Source organism: Callorhinus ursinus, unplaced genomic scaffold (assembly GCF_003265705.2).
Source record: "Callorhinus ursinus isolate GAN/ISIS: 27379988/994484 unplaced genomic scaffold, GSC_fseal_2.0 scaffold6, whole genome shotgun sequence".
Taxonomy (NCBI): domain Eukaryota; kingdom Metazoa; phylum Chordata; class Mammalia; order Carnivora; family Otariidae; genus Callorhinus; species Callorhinus ursinus.
The window spans coordinates 78,211,019-78,230,930 of NW_027397068.1; the positions used below are offsets into that span (position 1 = coordinate 78,211,019).

Sequence of the window (19,912 nt, forward strand, 5' to 3'; positions counted from 1 at the left end):
AACACCTGGGTGGCTCAGTCAGTTGAGTGTCTGACTCTTGATTTTGGCTCAGGTCATGTTCTCAGGGTCATGAGATCGAGACCCACGTCGGGCTCCGTGCTCACTGGGGAGTCTGCTTGAGATTCTCTCTCTCCTCTGCCCTTCCCCTGCTTGTGTGTGCTCTAAATAAATAAATAAATAAGATCTTAAAAAAAAAAAAGAACACACGGAGAAGGCTTAGCCTGAGGAAAAGGAGGTGTCCATTCATATCAAATTTTTAGGACCTTTTCTTGTATTTCAAGTCCTTAGTGAAAAGCATGTGTGCAGACTTCCAAAGTTGGAGGGGAAGTTTGGTCCAGGAATCAGGAGAAATTCCGCTGCCGACACATGCCCACCTCTGCCGGACCCCCTCACTTGAAGTGCATTTGCAGGCTGACGGGGTGTTCGACAAGCCCGCGGGTGTCAGGGCCAGCTCTGGCAGAAGGTGAGGCTCAGCGCTGCAAACCCACTGCAGTGTGAGCCTCCTCGAGCACTTCTGTCTACCACAGTACTTTGCCAGCACATCGCTGTCTTGGGGGCACCTTGACCTGGGACCGGCAAAAGAGAGCCCAAGGTGGCTCCCCAGCCTGCACCCTGTGATCTTCCCACTCAACCCGCCGCCCCCGGGGCAGCTCTCGCCCACGGCCTCATCGTTGTCCATGGCTCCGCTCTCACTTACGCTGGGGTCCGGGGCTGGGGGAGCCGTGAACCCTGCCAACCCTCATCAAAAGCAGCTTTCCTGCTCCTCCTGCCATCCTAGGGTCCGCTTCCCACACCCCATTTGGGAGGGGCTTTCCAAGCAGATATGGCCCTGTCACTCCCCGGAAGGACCCCCTTCGGGGTGTCACTGCCTTTAGGCTGAGATCCGACCCCTCCTCAGCTCTGGTCCTCCCACTCTGGGTGCGCCGGCCTGGGGCTGCCCCCCCCTCCAGGGCCCCTGCACCTGCTTCTCCCCGAGGAACACTCAGAGACACCAGAGCCGTTGGCCACTTTGTCCCCCCTGCTAAAATGACCCCAAGATGTTTCCCAGGCCACCCTATCAGAGCTTGCTCTCTCTGTCCCCCTGGCTTCCTGCTCACTCCGTGTGGCTTTTCTCCCCACACTGTCACTACTGGTACATTTTTCTATGTCAATCTGGCCTTTTCTCTTCCCCAGGAGAACGCAACTCCATGAGCACAGGCTTCACCCCTCGAGTGAGTGCTCCATAGCTCTTTACCGCATGAGTGCTGGTGAGGCTGAGCTTCCCGGGTGCCCCACAGCCCTCTGAGAAAGCCACGGCCCCCGCTGGTGGTGGGTCCAGCCTTGCGCCAGGGAGGACCCTCAGACACACCATGCTGACCCTGACAGGCCCCAAGATGCCTCATTTCCTGACATGCTGTCCTCCTGGAGGTCAGAGGACAGCCCAGCGCCTTATGGTGCCTCTTCCACAACTGGGGGTCCAACTCAAAACCAGGTGACCTGCTGGGCCGGTCCCATCTGCTGCTATGACAAATCACAAACTCAGCCTTCCATCTGGCCAAGGATGCCGTGCCCGTCCCCCCCGCTCCCAGCATGCCGGCCCAGTGTGCCACGTGTGGACCCTGGGCTGAGCCCTCATGCTCCCAGGGCTGATGGGGGACTCCTGCTATTGGCATCCCAGCGGACACACGGCCTTGCTCACCACCTGCTGTTGTCAGCATTTCAGCTGAGTGTCCCAACTGGAAAAGAAGCGCATGGAGTCCCCTGGGTGTCAAGCCAGCGGGCCCTTCTCTGGCAAGCTGCAAAGAACACCTCGTTCCTGCATGCACAGGTGCTTCTCCGGGTATGGCTCCCTGCTTGTGCACCACATATCACGGTTCGCAGGGGGAAGGGAAAATGAGGAGGGAGCGTTTTGGGATGGAGGGAAGGGCAAGAAGAGCTTTTTATGACTTCTGAAGTTATCAGATAGGGTGGCTTTTCTCTTTTTAACTAAGGCAAGTCCTGGGTGCAGGCACCAGTGAGACTTCAGGTCATGTCAGAATGAACAGCTGCCGTTCTGGAACTTTAGAGAACTGTGACCTTCCTGCCTAAACCATGAAGGAAGGACGTAAATTGTTCTCGGTCAGCAAGGGCTGACCCAGACCAGCAACGGGAAGAAGCACGGGATTGCAGAGGGGGTGCCTGGAGGCTGCAAAGTCCGACATGGGGGCCCCGGGGGGTCACGGGTACAGAGGGAGCCCTCGGCAGAACCTGGCTCCTTCTGCTCCATTCACCAGCCGGGAAGCCGTGTTGGGCGCCAAAGCTTTAAAGTGACATTATCTGTCACGAAAAACCAGCATGAGGACTTGGAGAGCTTTTACATTTGGGGAGAAATTGCTTTCAGAGATGTCACAAAAACCGTCTTCCTGGAATTAAATCCATTCTCCTGTAAGCACGAGCTTTGAAAAGTAAAAATCCTTATTGGCTTTTATTGTTTCTCAGTTTTTAAAAATTGCTGGTGTTCACATATGTCAAAATTTCTGAGATCTTAAGAGGTTAATAGTTTCTCAAACTTTTAAGATATTTTACTAAGCTTTTAAAAATTTTAAGTGCTCGAAATGATTTTCTTTCCACAATCTTTGTTGCGGGACGGCACTATCAGCAGCTACATTGGGAGTGTAGATTAGATGCCACTTCTACGGAAAAGTTTCAAATGCAAACAGCAGCCTTACAGTTGTGAGCTGCCCAGAGCCCGGACTGTGCTAAGCTGACGTGCACTTTTATAAGGATTTCTTCTTTGTTGCATGGACACAGTGGTTTTACCTCCCCCCCCCATTAGTACTGGGTCATGACCATTTTTTCCTACACTTTAACTCCCTAAATGAAAGCCCTATAGGTAATTCCTGGGCACGTGGTGAACATTCAGTTACTACGTGAGGCCTCCAAGGACGTCACACGTGCTAGAAGACGCGCCATGCACAGACAACATCCACATAGGACACAGCCGGACAAGAGTCCTGAGGGCTGCTCACGCTGTCCCTGGATGCAGAGCTGCCAGAGTGGAGCCTGATGGGTTCCTGATCAGCTGCAGGTTGGTTTGAAAAGGTTTTATGTAAGTTCACACATGGCCCCAAAGCACTGAGCTAGCGCGGAGGAGTCGAGCCCACACCGATGACAGCATCAGGGAGGACAGGTGTGCTCTTCCCCAACAGCTAGGGGAGCTCCCCAGACCCAGGCCTGACCCAGCAGGAGGACATATGACTTGGGGAATTTTACAAAAACCCAGAACATCACAGAAATGGGTGACTGAGCCCACACCACAAGGAAGACCTTCTCCCGTTGCTTCTCTGCTCAACACCGTCCTCCCCAGATGTGATTCTGAACACAAACCACCCTCTCTGTGAGGACCCAGGGCATCATGCTCTACTCCATCCTGGGTCATAAAGCAGTGACTACCTCTCTGCACCAATTCCCACAGAGCTTCTCTGTCCAAACCTAAGTGCTCCAGAGCCAGGGTCCCCCAGGGAGGGAGGTCGTCCTGTACTAACGCCTCCATGGAGGAGCTCTGAGCAAAGGGGGAGGACGGATGTGCAGGAGGGGCTGGGTGCATGGGCCTGGGCCTGGAGATGGCCAGTCGGGGGGGGGGGGGGGGGGCAGCACAGAGGGTTGAGGGGGGGTCTGCGAATGAGTGGGTCTGGGTGCAGCACTGGAAGGGACAGAAGGCCACACTCAGCCCTCGCTCTGTGGGTGGGACATGAGACAGTAGCAGGAAGCCCGAGCCGGCCGTGCCCAACACCCCTAGTGAGTAGAAGCCCCATCGGGGTCATGGTGGCGTCTCCAATCTGTACCCCTTCTCCCTCCCTTGTACACATGCAAAATGACTATGGTGCATTCTAACTAGTCACTCTTAACGTTCTTATGCCAACTCTTGGAGTCCCATTGTCCTGAGCCTCAAAACACAGGCTGTGAAAGAAAAAAGTGCTATGCACTGATAAAGATTTTCCGACAGTCTAAATCTTTCCAGCCATTGCAGTGCACCGCGAGCATGTCCGCGACCTGTGCACATCAGCTTCTGCATGTCCTATCAGGTCAGACATTGTCATCCACTTCGCCGTTGGAGTGGATCCTACAAAGTCTTGATCGTGCAAGATCTAGAAACATAAGACCTAGAAATACAGAAGTCATGCCTGACCTCCTGCTGTTTCTTGGGGTTCTCTGGGGTGAAGGCAGTTAGCTCTGACTGCCTTGGCATTTCAGCAGCCCACCTGCCCTGTTCCCTCAGGTAACTACAATCGCAGCTGACTGCGAGGAGCTGAAGGTGTTCTAAAAATAAGGGCTCTTTTCTGCTTCGTTCGTCTGGTTTTCTTTCCTCTGCTTTACCTTCAAAGTCAACCAAAGAGAGTCACTTTAGCAAGTCCTGGGACAGGAATGTCTCCCGGGGCACCTCTGGGCATTTGCCCTGTGGGGTGTGGCCCTGATGCACTTTGGGGGTTCACTGGTCGGCGGCCGAGCGAATGGGGGGGTCCACAGGCACCAGCAGGGCCTGCACGGCTCCGTGAGGCTTCAGCGGCCACCTTCTGGCCTCGCGGCCACTTTCCCACACATGGACGTGCCACTGCATCTTCGGGCCACCTCTTGCATTTTACTCACATTCCTGAGTAATGTGCTTTCTTTTATGGTCATCTTTAGAAAGGGACTGTCCACACTATACTTTGGATGTGAAAATACATTTGGAAATTAATATCATATCTAACCTTAGTTGTAGAAGGTTTGCAACCATCTTGGGCCATAAGTGTTAACATGGGGACCTGAATGAGCAATTTTCTTAAGTAGTCACTAGAGCATTTCCACCATAACCGTTCCAAAATAGAGTCTTTCAAAGCAGAATCCCTCCACCCTTCCCCCTTATAAATTCAGCTGCACATTTTAATGAGTACAAGCTGCAAGCCCATGGGCCTTGCGTGGGACGGTGTGGCCGGGTGGTCTCAGTTGAGTGTCACAGCTCATGTGAACTGCAAAGACGCACTAAAGCAGGCCCCAGACGCGTGTGCTGGCTACTGTCCCGAAACCCCCGGCCTGAAAATGCGGCCCCCAAGTCATTCCAGGGGCGTGAAGCCTGCCAGTCTCTTTCAGAGCCCTCTCTCCTCTGGAAACAGAAGAAAGCACAATGGCCAACAGCCTAAGTGCTCGTTCTCGGACTGCGTTTTGGGGATCTTGCTAATTTCATATGGGAGAGCAGAGCAGACGAAAGAGAGGACGGGTCTGTCCTGTAAGAAGCCCGAGAAAACGCCCGAGCGCCTCACCCCCTCTCCCCCAGCCCAGCCCGGCCATCCTGGGTTGGTTAATCCCGAGCTGGAGGGCCAGCCCCGGGACGGCGCAGACCCCCTTCTCCGTCAAACAAGAGCTGCTATGCCGTGAGGTACATTCAAAACGATGGCGCTGTGGACGAAACCATCACTCTTGGGAACCTTAAGAGAGCTAAACTTCGGAAAAGCTGCTTTGTGGCATACTAACCTGAAGCAGATGTGTACTCCGAAGGGCCAGAGAGGCTGAAAAGAGGAGAGAAACTCTGTTTCCACAGTGTCGTGCAAAACTCTTTACAGAGAGGGTCCAAACAAAGCCAGCTTTGGGCAACACCCCAGAATGCCAAGCGCAAACCCTCCCCTGACGAGGCCCACTTCCCTTTTTCAAGCATTTACTAACTCGAGGATGGCATTAGCCTATGGTTGTCCCCATACTGTAGCTGAGCAGGTAGGAGCTCAAAATGATGACGTGCCTGGCGCGGCCGAGGGCAGAGACAAGGGGCGTGCCACGAGAAGGGGTGGCCAGCAGGGTTGGGGCGCATCCAGGGGCAGGGAGCACTGTGCAGGGTGTGGAGGGACAGGAACACGGCCTGGAGACTCCAAGGACCCTTGCAAACCAAAGCCCGTGGAGGAGTGGCCGCTGTGTATTTTCTGGGTGGAATCGAGTAGGGTTCTCCCACCAGTGGTGTTCCTGGGACACTCCTTCATGGATCTCAAGATATATATGCAAATTACCATCACAATAAGTACTGGCCAAGGAAGATTATTCTGACACCCGTTAAAGACAGCGAGGAAGACTCTATTCACCAGAGCACTGCAACGGGGTCTCGCAGTAGGAGAGCGAGGCCGAGCTCGACTCAGATACAGGAAGGAAGAGTGGGGATTTATGGGTAAGGAGCAGAGCTGGAGGGTTGGTGAGTGCAGGGTGAGTCCAAACTGACCTCCTAGGATTCTCGCTGCAGGCAGGGGGTGACCAGACACCACCTGCGGAGTGGTGGGGATAAGGAATTCGGTCAGATATCTGGAGGGGGAGGGGTTCTCTCTAAATTGGCTCAGCGGGATTCTTGCTAACATTGGGCACTGCAAGGATGACGCAGGAGCCCAAGGTCAGAGCCTCGTTGTGAAGGGGACCCAAAGGGGCCTGACTACAGTTTGCTTGGAGGAGAGTCTTTGTCACGGCACATCTCGGGTGGTTTCAAATGCAGGCTCCTGCCTGCTTGGTGAGAAATCACAGGTTTGTGGTCACTGCACACGCATTCGCCAACCAGAGCGCGGAGTGCAAGTGCCTCGTGGCTAACTGCACCACCACTACGCCTCCTCGCTAGCTCGGGGCAGGAAAGGCTTCTGACACAGCTGCAAACCAGACGTGATGAACCACATTTTATACTGAATATATTTGTGCCTCATCCATTTGCTTGATTAAATCACACTGTAGCTTTATAGACTATTTGTTGATAATTCCTACTTAAGTTTAATTTAATAGCTTTTACCAGTGAAAATATATCGGCAAACACATCACGCCGGAGGAAAAATACAACACAACATAACCCAGCGCCATCAGAAATAAAAGCAGAGCATTCTAGACGATGCCTTTAGTGCCAGCCCATCTGTACTTATTTGACGAGCACAAAACCTTCGGGCCCAAGAGGAAGGTTATTTCTGGCTAAACGACTGGTTGCCAACTCCATACAAAACACACCTGTCCTCAGTTTCCCCACATTTCAGAAGAGCTCTCTCCACCGGAGCAGCCAAACGTCCCGAAGCACCCACACCACCCTGGTTGGCAGGTCTTGCCACCCAAGCCCCAAAGCGTCTTTCTCCACCTTCCTCCCTGCCCCGGAGAGTTCAGACTTCTCCCACCCACTGAATAATGGGCCACATCTGAGAACCGTCCACCCAGCATGCAAGCAGCAGGGGCAAACCCTGGGTGATAAGTCAGATGATGTGTGCACTTCCATTGCTTTCCTGTGCTTCTGAAATCATGAAAAATATACGGAAACCCTCTCTGCCAGGTCGGGGTGTGTGGCGGAAGACAGTCGGCACAGAGGCTTAGGGAGAAGGCATAAAGGAGGTGATGAAGGCAAATGGGGGGAAATCTCAATATTTTTGGTTGTCTTTTCACATATTTTTGAACAAGCAATAATATTTTGGGGAGTTTTCTTTCATGTAAGGAGAGCAAGTATGTCATGACTTGCTGAGATAAGGCATATCCCAAAAAGCGACCACGAAGAAGTTAACTTTAGTGTGTTTAAAATAGAATAAACGTACATAAGCAAAACAGTAAGCAAATTAAATACTTATTAATATGGACTCTTTCTTGTGGTCTTCTCCGATTTTTTTGTTGCTGTTCTTGTTGTCTGAAAGCCCAATAAAAATCAGGCCTCCCATAGAATTTTTGGGTGCTTTTACTGAAAGTACCTGAAAATTATTTTAATTAGAAATGGTTTTCCGGGAAACCACCCAAGATCCAGAAGAAGAGCTTACCTATCAAGCACCAAGAATAAGCCTTAATGTTTAACTTTCCAGGAAGTTTTCTTTTTCTCCATGACCAGAGCCAACATCACTCCCAGGATTTGCTAAGAGTCCCTTAGCATTTACTTTATGAGGACATCATGCTTCCCTTTAAAAGGGGTAAGCAATTAAAATATATTCAAATGTGCACATAGACAACACTTGGTGACTTACACCTGCAACCACGGGAAATAGAAATTAATCTGACAGTCAATATAATTAGACTCTTTAAGTTAGGGATGCCAAAAATTTCACACAGTAGGTTCCATTCCTGGGTCTGCCCCTCTCACTAGATGTTAAGCTCATCGAGGGCAGAGATCATACAAAGATCACATCCTATGTACCAGTTGCTTAGCATGATGTACATGGTATACGCTAAAAATTCTTGGTGTAAACAACTGAGCAAGTCCGTAAATAAATGAAATTCTTCCACCCAACAGCTTACCACTTATCTGTATCCCAGCTAAAGGACTTGCATTTTGTCCTTCTCACCCACCCTCAACTGTCTTTCAGTAAAAATGTCAAAAATGATAGGTAATCAAAGAGAACCAACTCCCTGATTTTGGTGACTCCAAACAAAATAACCGTTCCTGAAATGAACTGTCTTTGAGCATTGATCCCTTTAACAAACTGGTAGATAAATCATACTGAGTAAATAATGTCACTTTTTATTAATTTAAAAACTATATTCCCCCCCACCCCCGCCCCGCCAGGCACTTCCTAGCCAACCCCTCTCGACCTCCCACAGCCCCAAGCCAGGCTTTGGAACTTGAACGTCAGACCTCTGGAGTCTCTCCTGGGGAAGTGAAGGCTGAGCCAGGAGGATGTCTTCCCGAAGCTCCTGAACTTGGGCTGCTGACGCTGGGGCATTTCCTGACTCTAGAAGCCACCTTAGCTCACAACGCCATGGCTTTGGGACCTGAATTGCTAATGCACTCACGGATTGGTGCAGCTGACTCACACGGTGATACGTAAGGAAAGGAAGAGGAATACCGCCATCCAGCCAGACGATGGGAACTCCATCTTAGCAAATGGGGCCGATCCTAGTGAATGATGGTATTATGTATGGAAGGAAGCCTGGGAGAGGTGATCTCTGGCCTTTTCTTCCCCTAAGTACACAGGAAGGTCATCTAAACTATTAATTACCAGGCTGAGTGTTTCTTGAGATAGCACAAGCCATGGGTTCTACAGGCCACAGGGGCAATCCCAGGTTCACACCGTGCCAGGAGACACCCAACACTATGAAGACCATCACTAAGCCCAGAAAATATGCATCAGGATCCATAGCTAACAAGTGACTAACAGTGCCACCATCCAGACTCCACGTTAAGTCTTTACGTGCAATAGCTCACACCGATCACCTTAACCCTATGGGGCAGGAAGAACTAGCCCATCTCCCAGCAGAGGGAAATGGGGCTCACAGAGGTAAAGGAGCAACCACCTGCTGTGAAAGATACACATGAGAATCCAATTCCGGTGGATGTGATACAAAGCCCAGATGCCCCTGGAACTTTCCAACTGCCAAAAAGGGTTCTCTAGAATAATTTCAGGTTGTAGAGCACCTTCCAAAATACCTCTCGGAGTAATTTCCTTTTAATAATTACAAGAGCCTTCCTTCAAGTCCCATCTAATACACGGTAAACTCCAGTAACCCCACAACCCAGAAGGGCTAAAATCAATAATAGACGGCACAAGCTCTTACAGCAAGAACTTCCTTTAAAACAATCTAGGCGCAAGAGCATAAGCAAGTCCTTTGGCTTCCCTGGGCTCCGTTTCCTCATCTATAAAATGGGCTGCTGAATCAGGAGCTGGTTACACCTTCCAGGTAGGTGCTGAGGCTCTCAGGCAGTGAGGTCAACGCCCTAAAATCCGGGTGAAGGTCAGACAGTGAAACCTGATATCTTTCTAGGGCATGCACAAAGAAGCCTAGGAAAGATACCCAATTTCCCTTTAGAAACTCCAAAAATCACTCTTGCCAGAGTCAATGATGTGGCCCTCTCAGTTGGGGCAACACCGAGACACTATAAAAATATTTAGGCTATAATCCATAAACCGTTTCCAAATCTGATTAAGTAATCTGGCTTCTCTGTTGGTTAGAGTTTACCCCATGCTGGATTCTAGATTAAAGTTAAATTTAAAAGCAAGTATGAAAACATGAATTTTAATGTTTTAATAAAGATAATAGTGTTTTCAACTTAAAGTAACTACTGTCACTTTCCTGTTTATGGCACTAGATTCTGAATTCAAAAAACAAAAATTTTCAGTGTCCGTGTATATTTTACAAAATAAATTTCACAGAAACAATGAAAAAAATGTTTATTTTTACAATTTAATCAGTCCAAATAGGAAATATACATCTGTGCTAAGCACTTTGTATGTCCTATTACCCAACCCCAAACTATTGACAGACCCCCCCCCAAAAAAAATTTTACATTTTTTTGGTGGGTGCTTCTTGGCCTACAGTCTGCTGTGGATATGCAAGTGGATAAACAGGCTTCTCTGGAAAAAGATGGAGAGACAGCTGGGCAGGAATATGGAACTTGCTGGAGAGAAGCACAGGGTCAGCCACTTATTAGATCCCCCACTAGGTGGAGGCACCATGAGGCCAGGACTTCTAGGACTTGTGGTTTTGGATCTAGCTATGTGCTGAGCACATAGCAGGCTTTTAAAAAGCAATTGCAGAATGAATTAGTTGGTAAGTTTTCAGCAAAATCCTCAATTTTTGGGCGGGGAGTCCCCCTACCAATAGAATGAGGATAGTAAAACATGCCTACTTGAGTTTTCACAAGAGACAGGTGAATGCATTTGTAGAAAACAGAGCATTGTATCCGAGCTATCTTTCTCAATACTTCTATCCCGCACCCAGCATCCAGGTTATATGAAGTGCTCATTGAATGCGTGCTAATAGATCACATTCCTCTCTAGTCAGCTGACCTTCCGCCTATCTGATGGTGTATTTATGATTTTTAGAAATTTTATTTTCACATTGAAGAAACCTCATTTCTATCCCCTTCTTGGTTGCCCATTATGCTATTTTTATGAGGCACTTCCCAAACCCGGTTCTCCCTGCTGAGCCCTAACACTGGAGGCGAGTATATCACGCTGATGGGATTCCTGACCCTCCACCAGTTCAGCCCGGTATCTGTCGCTGGTCTTCCTGAAAAGCACTGGGAGTCTGCCCACCCGTGTGCCTCCCCTTGGCAAGGACAATAAATGAAAAGGAGACAAGGAGCTGTATAATAAACTTAGCATTTTGATGAATAAAAACTTATTGGGCATAAAGGTAAATACTGTCCTGACTTGCTGTTCTTATCAATTTTAGCTTTTTAAAAAGTGCCTGAGATCCAGGAAAATGATTTATCTCACTAACTCGTGTTTAATTTCTGTCAATGTGAGGTTTGAGGCAAGCCCTCCTCCATTATTTGATTAACAGTTGTATTTGTTTGAAAAATATGTTCCACCCTCAGAAACCAGCCACAAAGATCCTATCAAGTCCAAATCTGACTTAGTGATACCATAACAGAAACTTTTTATAGAGTAATTCCCTGTTGCATTCATGTCTATTCCTGAGCTTTGCTTAAAGATCTGGTAATTGTAACAACCCATGCCTGTATCAAATATCATGGCAGCCAGGACAAAGAAAACCAAGATGAAAAATGTGACATTGTTCCAATTGATTTGACTTCCTTAGAAATAAGTCAAAGCCGAGATAGGTGCCAGCCTTTTGGCAAAGGCCAGGGCAATGTCAAAGGGAAACACTAGGCTGTGTAGCCAGCCCCTGCCCCCAACATCACAATCTCTCTCTCTCTCTCTCTCTCTCTCTCTCTCTCTCTCTCTTTTTTTTTACTTAAACACGTTCCACCGTTTGGTCATCTATAGATTCAACAATGTAATTTGGACACCGGGATGAAGAGAAGAAGATCTGATTGCTGAAATAAAAAACCACATCAGAGAACTGTCCACAGATGATTTTGGGAACCCAAAGATGACAAGATGAGGGACAGGAGGAAAGGACATAATTTTCAGGGTCCTCTGGGTTTCAGGGCGAATCTCTATCAAACCCGGGGCTGCAGGGATATTGCGCCAGGCACTTCGCTACTGAGCACCGTTTCAGACTGGCCCGAGTCGATTGTATTGTTACCTTTTAACATATATGTATGTATATATATGGCCAATGCTACACTGATTTCAAATACACAAACATCTGCACGATACGGTAGCACTTGTGTGGCTGCGGGCCACAGAAAGGTAAACCCACCTCCCCACCCCCAGACCCTCAGCCGAGGGGAGCGCCGCGGAGGTTCTGTTTTTGGGACTTTGGAGGTGCCACGCGGAACCGCGGTCCAGCTGCACGGACCGAAACGCACTCCCTACCCCGAGCACCTATGTGGGCACGGTGACCGCTCCGCATCCAGCGCAGACCCAGGAACAAAATGAGTTAGAAATTCCACTGGGGCAGAGTTTAGTCCCCAACGAGAACACGAGGACCGGTCCAGTTATTGCTAGGTCCCAACAATAGCGTTCGGTTTTAGAAAAACCGGACCGGCTCTCAAATAACTTTAACTCCCTGACATGGGTCTGTGGGTACCGTGCATGTGACAATAGAAAGGGCTCGGGATGGCTCCGCGACCCGCAGCATCCTCCAGGGCGCGGCGGAGACCTGGGTACCTGCGCGCACAGAGGCGATGGCATTTACCTCGAGTCGACTTAGACTGGAGCTCTTGGAGCGCGACTTCTTGCGCAGGTACACGGAGAAGAACCTGCGCACGGTGAACTTCTTCATGCTCAGGTCCATCGCCCCGCGCCCAGCCGGGAGGAGCCGCAGGCCCGGAGGACGCGCATTCCCGGCGCATCCCAGGCGCGCGGGGTCAGGTCCGAGGGCGGGTGCGCGCCGCCGGGGAGCCCGCCGCGGCGGCCATCGGCGCGGGGCGCGGGCTGCGGGCACAAAGGGCAGGCCGAGCCGGCCACCGCGGCCGGGGCTCCAGCGCACCCTCCTCCCTGCCTCCTCCTCCTCCCCCTCCTCCTCCTCCCGCAGCCTGCGAGGACCAGCCCCAGACAGCCCCGCCCCGCCCCGCCCTCGGCCACTACCGCCAATCAGTGCCCGCCGCCCCGACGCTCCCTCCTCCTCCTCCTCCTCCCCCTCCTCCCCTTCCCCCTCCTGCTGCTGAGGCTGGTGCTGCCGCTGCGGCCGCCGCCCCGCGAGGACCAGCCCCGGCAGCCCCACCCCACCCCGCCCACAGTCACTACCGCCAATCAGATGCTCCCTCCTCTCCCCTCTTCCTCCTCCTGCAGCGGCCGCTCCGGCCGCCGCCCCGCGAGGACCAGCCCCGCCCCGCCCCGCCCCCCGCGGCTGCCGCCAATCGGCAACCCCCAACCCAGGCGCTCCCTCCTCCTCCTCCCCCTCCTCCTCCAGCCCTGAGAGGATCAGCGCCGAGCAGCCCCGCCCCGCCCCTGCCCCTCCCCCCGCCACTACCACCAATCAGCGCCACCGTCCCACTGCCCCAGGCGCTCCTCCCCGTCCCCCTCCTCCCCCGCCCTCCGAGTCCTCCCCCCGCGCGCGGCCCCGCCCCCCGCCCACACCCCCACACCCCCGCTGGGCGCCCTGGGCGGCGCAGTCCTGACGAGCCCCGCGGACGACGGCTGCGCTGCGCCCCGCAGGCGGTGCGGGCGCCCCAGCGGCTCGGGCGCCTGCCCTCTGCTCTGCTCCGCTGCCCTGCTGGACTGCGTTCTAGCCGGGGGGAGTCGTTATGGTGTTAGCCACGTACACACGTTGGCATAATGCTCTTCTGTGCCGAACAAAACTTTTGTTAATCAGCAAACATTTCTGGAAAATGAAAAAAAATCCGAGGGGCTCCGTGAGCCTTCGCAGGGCGCTCTGCACCTCTCCTCTTCCCGCCGCGGCCCCGCAGCCCGGGCGCCCGAACCTGCGGGTCCATCTGTCACTCCCCGGGGTGAACGGACCCCCACGCGGCCTGGGGAAACCTCCGTTGGCAGTGCTTGGAGAACAAAGACACATCCGTTCTCCATGACCTCCGACTCCATATATAGAAAATTGTCCAAACGGATGACTTACTAGGCCCAGCACAGTGTCCTGAGTCAGGGCTCTCTCTGAGGCCGGCTGCCGGTTGTAGGGCTGGAGGGGATTTGCCTTAAAGGGAACATTTTTTTTTCCCCCTAGAAATGCTCACCGGAGGGCTATAGACAGTTCCAGATCTTTGAGCTCAGAGCTCCCAGCAGCTTCTTCATTTTACTCTTGTGCAATGTGCACGTGTTGAGTCAATGTTTAAAATAAGGTCAAAGTCAGCACAGAAACTTTCATGCATATGGTACTGTGTGCCAAGATTTGCTCTTTTGCCAGGTAGATTGTGAAAAATCCCAAGTGTCCTGTCATCCGCTTGGCTAAGTCAAAGGTCGCATTTAATCCCTGTAAAGGGCTGTCCTTGCTAAAGTGAGTAGGGAGGGCAGATGCCCCAAATGAGAACTGGCCATTTCACACTGCATCTGGGTCAGGAGGTGAGGTCACATAAGCTCTCTGGGGTTTAATGGATGCCACAGGGCCGGGCAGTGGTGAGCACAGAGTTTAGAGTGGATGCTGGGTGCTGCCACGTCCTTGCTTGGAGAGCCTGAGCACACTGGTCTGTTCTGTGTCCCCATTGTGCATCTCTAAGATGAAAATATGCATGTCAAAACTGGTTCCTGTGGGCTGCCTGGGGGGCTCGGTTGGTTAAGTGACTGCCTTGGGCTCAGGTCGAGATCCTGGAGTCCCAGAATCGAGTCCCGCATCAGACTCCCTGCTCGGCAGTAAGCCTGCTTCTCCCTCTGACCCTCCCTCCTCTCCTGCTCTTTCTCTCTCTCCCATTCTCTCTCTCAAATAAATAAATATCTTTAAAAAACAAACAAACCGGTTCCTGCTTCCCTCAAGGGTTCTGCTGGAGGGCGATTATCCCTACTCCAGGAAACAGCTTCTTACCCCCTAGAGCCTTCCCCTTCGCCGGCACTTGAGGCATCTTGGCTCTAAACAAATGCAAAGACAGGCCAGGACTAGGCCCTGTTGCAGCTCTGATGGAGAGCAGCTGATGGCCCACAGACACTGGGCTGGTCACCAGCCCCTGGGATGAGAAAGGGGCCAGTTCTAACAAGCTTCACTGGGGGGAGATGGGGCCGGGGACCATATGCCAACTGTACCAGGTCAGGACAAAAGCCTCTGGCAGGCCTAGATCAGTGCTTGTGTTTTACCACAAGAGCATGTTGACCTGGTGTAACAGAATTGGAAAGGAAATGTCTTATGGTGCATTCATGATCCCCCACATTTGAGTGCAACCAAACTGCTCTATTGAACTTGGAGTCTCAAAAGAGTAAAAAAAAAAAAAAAGCTTTCATATTTTCAACTGTAGAAATAATTCCATTGCTAGAACCTTTGTGTTTGCCTTTATCTTTAACCTGGTAAACCAAGTCTATCAAAATCTCTAAAAATCATTTACCACCAGTTCCTGTGTTAATACGATGAATACCTCCAGACCACCAAACCTGCGTTGATATCAGGGCCTGCTTTCACCTGGGCCTGGATGATCCCTCCCAAATACTGGGGGCGGGGAGGGGGGGAAGGGTGAGCTTGGGCCCTGATGGTGGGGAGGGAGGGGGGAGGCTTGGAGAGAAGACCAAGCTCAGCAGCCCCCCCCGGTGACCTTGAGTCTTTCCCTGTCTTGAACACGGGAAGCCTGACGCCACATTCTCCGCTGCTGCCTTTAAGCGAGGACTGGCCACGTGCGTTCACCTTGGTCCCACAAGTGGTCACGGACACCTCCTGGTGCCGTCCTCAGCCCTAGGGATACAAAGAAGACTGTGGCATGGCTCCTGACCTGCAGAAGTTGACAGCTGCATGAAGAGAAGGTAAGCAGATAGACAAACACGATGCAGTTTTTATGCAATGCAAAAGAAACGTGTAAGGAAATGCTATGTGTTCGGAGATAAATCAGAAGTCGGTCCTAAGTGGAGGACGTGGTATTTGGGGTGACCCCTGGGAGTGAGGAGCCATTTGTCCTGGGCAAACAGAGGAGGTGGGGTCCCAGCTTGTAGAAGAACAGGGTTACTGAGAATTTAGAACAAAAGGGGTTTCATGACTGATTAATGAAAATTAAAGTTCTATCGAGTCCCCAGGACACCTGAGGCATATAATTTCAGAATTTCAGAAACAATAACTGAGGTCTGGTCCATCCTGGAATCCCCCCTTTGGGAACAGCTTTTGGAAGGAAGGTAACTTTGGCAAAATCTGTACCGTCATGCCCTTCCTTTCCCTCCCTCCGCAGGACCGGGTAGGGGGGATGCCACCTGCTTTGCTTCAAGCCCCCCCGTGAGAGTTGTGATTTGCTGCGGGTGCAGTTCAGGTCTGAGTTCTAGAGAGCAGGGATGGTCACTGCTCTGGGGAGGCTCAGGAGGGGCTGTTCACTGAATGCACCTATGTTCACAGGGCTTGCAGGAGGAAGGATGCAAGAAGGTTTCTTAAAGACCAGGTGTGGCCATGTGATCAAGGGGCAAGTCTGGGGGTCTCTGAGATGCTGTCCAGAGCAGAAGCGTGCAGCACCAGGCCCAGGGCCGAGGGAAGAATTCTAGGTCCTGTAAGTGCGTGCAGACCGGGTGGGGGCATCTCCAGCTGCAGTAACCCCAGAGGAAGACAAGACAGCTCTCCATGAGAAAAAGGGTCAGAGTGAGGCTACCTGTGTGCAGACCAGTTCCAATGAGTCTGTTCTCTCCCTGTATCTCCTCCCCTCCCACTCTGACCCTGGCAGGAACCCAGCAGCCTCCCAGCCTAACACAGCCTCAAGCCAGGCAAAGAGACTGTGCGTCTGGCCAGTCCGTAGGACTGGAAATACTAATTTCTTAATCAAGTATTTAAAACTGAAAACAAACATGATTGTCTGTTATTCAGGAGTGGGAAGAAAAAACTATGCAGGTTGATGGGGTTCCCCATCATTTACTCTGATAAGTACTGAAAGGTGTGTTTCGAGCCACGTTGGGTCAACAAACCAGTTACAAGTTACAACAAACCAGTTATAAGTCAAGAATGGTGTCCAGCTGCCGTTTACAGCAGTGAGGGCCTCAGAGGATGGAAGTCACCTGCTCAGTGGGGTTCCCACGGGGTGGCACCCTCAGTACGAGGTGGACGGAAATAACCCCCTTGCAGACCAGGGCTCGTGATTGAGCACTGGCACTAACCAGAGAGGAGCAGGAGAGCGAGAACGACCCCCCACCCCAAGCATCCATGCACACAGCCCCTCCGTACACAGGTCCGCGGCCCCCATGCACCCCCGTGTCCTCTGAAAACAGCAACAAAAGCTCCAGTGGTCTTGACTACTTCTTACCCGAGGTGCCCCACAGAAACACGCAGCTGTGCTCTCTAGAAAAATCCACATTAAACCCAGGCTTCCGAGAATTCCCCCAGAGGTGGTCACGGTCACTGCTCGCTCGAAGCACAGGGCGCCGGCACCAGCAAAGCCGGCAGGACCGCTGCCCGCGGGACCGGACGTGAACTCTGCCTGCAGCATTTATCGGATGTAGAATGTTAAGATGATGGATGAACAAGACACTCCGGGAAATGCGCCCGTGTGGTGCTGGGCATGTGTGCGAGCTTCAGAGAGCAGACTGCCCGAGCTGCGGGAGGTGGGGAGCCGGCTGTGTGGTGCTACCCGAGGCTGCTCCATGGGACGCACGTCGGATGTGAAATATCCGAATTCTATCCACTGTCCCCAATGTGACTTGACCTTTCCCGAAACTCTGAGCCTCTAGAACAGGGTTCTCAAGTGGGGCTGACTTGGCAATGTCTGGAGACAGATGTGGTTGTCATGGCGTGGGGGGGGGGGAGGGATGCTACAGAGGCAGGGTGGGGTACAGCGCACAGGACAGCCCCTCCGTGTCCGAAATGCCCTAGGGCCAAGTCTGAGAACTGTGGTGAGCTCAGCAGCTGGCTGGGGTCGGGCGGGGGTGGGAACCTGTGCTCCTTCCTCACAAGGTTGTCCCTATAAATGTGGCAGTTTTGTGCAGTTAAAGCAAAATGTGGAAGTGCTCTGCAAATTGTAAACTGCTCACCAAAGCTGTTATTTGCTAAAATCCTAGAGTTTCACACAGAAAGCTAGTGACATGACTGGGGAAGGAGTAGTCCCCCAATTCTAGAATTTTTATCTGAAAGCTCCCTGTTAAACTATATTGTCCCCTGTCGGCACAGCCGTTTACCCCGTGGCCGAAACTGGGAGGCAAGAATTACATTCACTTCTGGTGCTTCTTTATTCCCAAAGTCTGCCGATGCACAGAGCCTTGTCGGTGAGACTTTCTCGATATTTTTCACATCTCCCCTTCTTTCCAGCCCTGCTCTCAGGGACATGGTTTGGGCCCCATCAGTTCCCGTCAGAATATGGTAATTTCCAGCTAGATGCCATCCCTCACAACCCATCCACTGTCCTGCTACTAAAAAGATCTTTCTAGAAGCAAAACCAGATCAAGTTACCCCATGCACCACAGGTGTCCAGGTCGTCCAGGAGAAGCGCAAACTCCAGAGCAGAGCAGGTGTGCCGTTCTTGGTCACCATTCCCCTCCTCACCGTCTGCCCTCCTTCCTGCCCCAGAACGCGGGCTGGGCCACGCTGACACGCTGCGTGAAGATGGGCTTCCCATGTCTACCACACTGTGGGTGCTGTGGTCACTGCCCGGGATGCCCGCCTGCCTCCACCCACTGGCATCGCCTCTCTCCCACTTCACGGCACAGGGCCATGTCCCTCCCGAGAAGCCTACCCAAACCCCTCCATGCTTCAGGCTGTGTGAGGGTGCCTTCCCCAGGCTCCCCGTTTTACTCACAGCACCAGATGATGACTCTAGGCTTCTCTGTCTGCCTCTCCCACTAACAAGGAAACACTCAGGACAGCCACTGTCTGCAACCCTTCCTACGTTTGTCTAAAGGGGTTTTACGGTGACTACTTTCAGAGATCTGCTGGTTACCAAGAGCTGGGCCATTTCTACTATTTCATCTGTATAACATACTTAAAAAAACTGTGGAATGGACGCAGTGAATCCCATCTTATGAGGCTCAAGGAGCTGAGCCTACTGCCTAAACTTACCCAAGATGAAAGTGTCCAAGCAAGATTTGCCTGTGAGTGCACGGCAAGGTGTCTGGAATTTTCCTAGGTGTGTATCAGAAGAAATCAAAGAAGGGAGAGGCAACCAAGAGAGTGACAGGCTAAGATCCTCATTTCCCTAGACAATTACACGTGGTCAAGACATGCCATGAGGCCAACATCCTGTGGACAGAGTGTCTCACAGACAGAAGTCCGGGCGGTGGCCTCCACAGGCCTCCTCATGGCTGTGAGGACAGATGCTGGGAGTGTCTTGGTGCAGGATGACTGGGTCTTCTTGTTAAAGGTCAGTTTACTCATGAGACAACACAGGGACACCAAAGGGAGGCTTATTACATGAAATAGCATTGAGAGCCAAGGGACCCTAGCGTGTGGCCAAGAGAAGAACTCTGAAAACATTTCATGTAGAGGCAAAAATGTGCTTGGTCTTTTCTACTCATCAGTAGGGGAGGGGCAAAAGGACCATTCTTTATTGGGAGGTGACAGCAGCTGTAGAACCTCTGGGTTTGACCCTCCTAGTGTTTCCATGTTGTTTGTTATGGATTGAATTGTGTCCTTTTCTAAAAAGATACGTTGAAGTCCTGACCCCCAGCCTCTAGAATGTGGCCTTATTTGAAAACAGGATTGTTACAGATGTCATTAGTTAGGATGAGGGCATATGGGAGTAGGGTGGGCTCCAATCCAATGCGACGGGTGTCCTTGTAGGCAGGCCATGTGACAACAGAGGCAGAAATTGGAGCAGTGCAGCCACCGGCCCAGGCGCGTCATGGCCACCATCGGCACACAGAAGAGGTGAGAAAGAAGCTCCCTACACGTGTCAGGAGGGCATGGCTCTTGGCACCTCGATCTCAGACCTCTGGCTTCCAGAAGTGTGAGACAACAAATGCATGCAGTTTCCAGCCACCCATCTGCTGTGCTACGTTCTGCAGCCCAAGGAGATGAACACACACACTTCTCATTCCACGGCCGTGACGGTGAGCTTCCATGAGGAAGACAGCCAGCGAGCAGGCATCTGAGTGAACGG

The 19,912-nt window shown here is 51.8% G+C and overlaps 1 protein-coding gene across 7 annotated transcripts in view; it reads right to left on the reverse strand.

The window, feature by feature from the left end:
* Nucleotides 1-19,912, reverse strand: part of RPS6KA2 (ribosomal protein S6 kinase A2) — a 360,649-nt gene that overhangs the window by 150,452 nt on the left and 190,285 nt on the right. For 2 of the 7 annotated variants that reach the window (XM_025866473.2, XM_025866477.2), the window contains exon 1: nucleotides 12,466-12,787. The exons of the other annotated variants lie outside the window; for them this stretch is intronic. In XM_025866473.2, coding sequence (XP_025722258.1) covers nucleotides 12,466-12,564 — 99 coding nt within the window. In that variant the 5' untranslated portion in view covers nucleotides 12,565-12,787. Of the gene's footprint in view, nucleotides 1-12,465; nucleotides 12,788-19,912 lie in introns of those variants that run through there. 7 annotated transcript variants of the gene reach the window in all.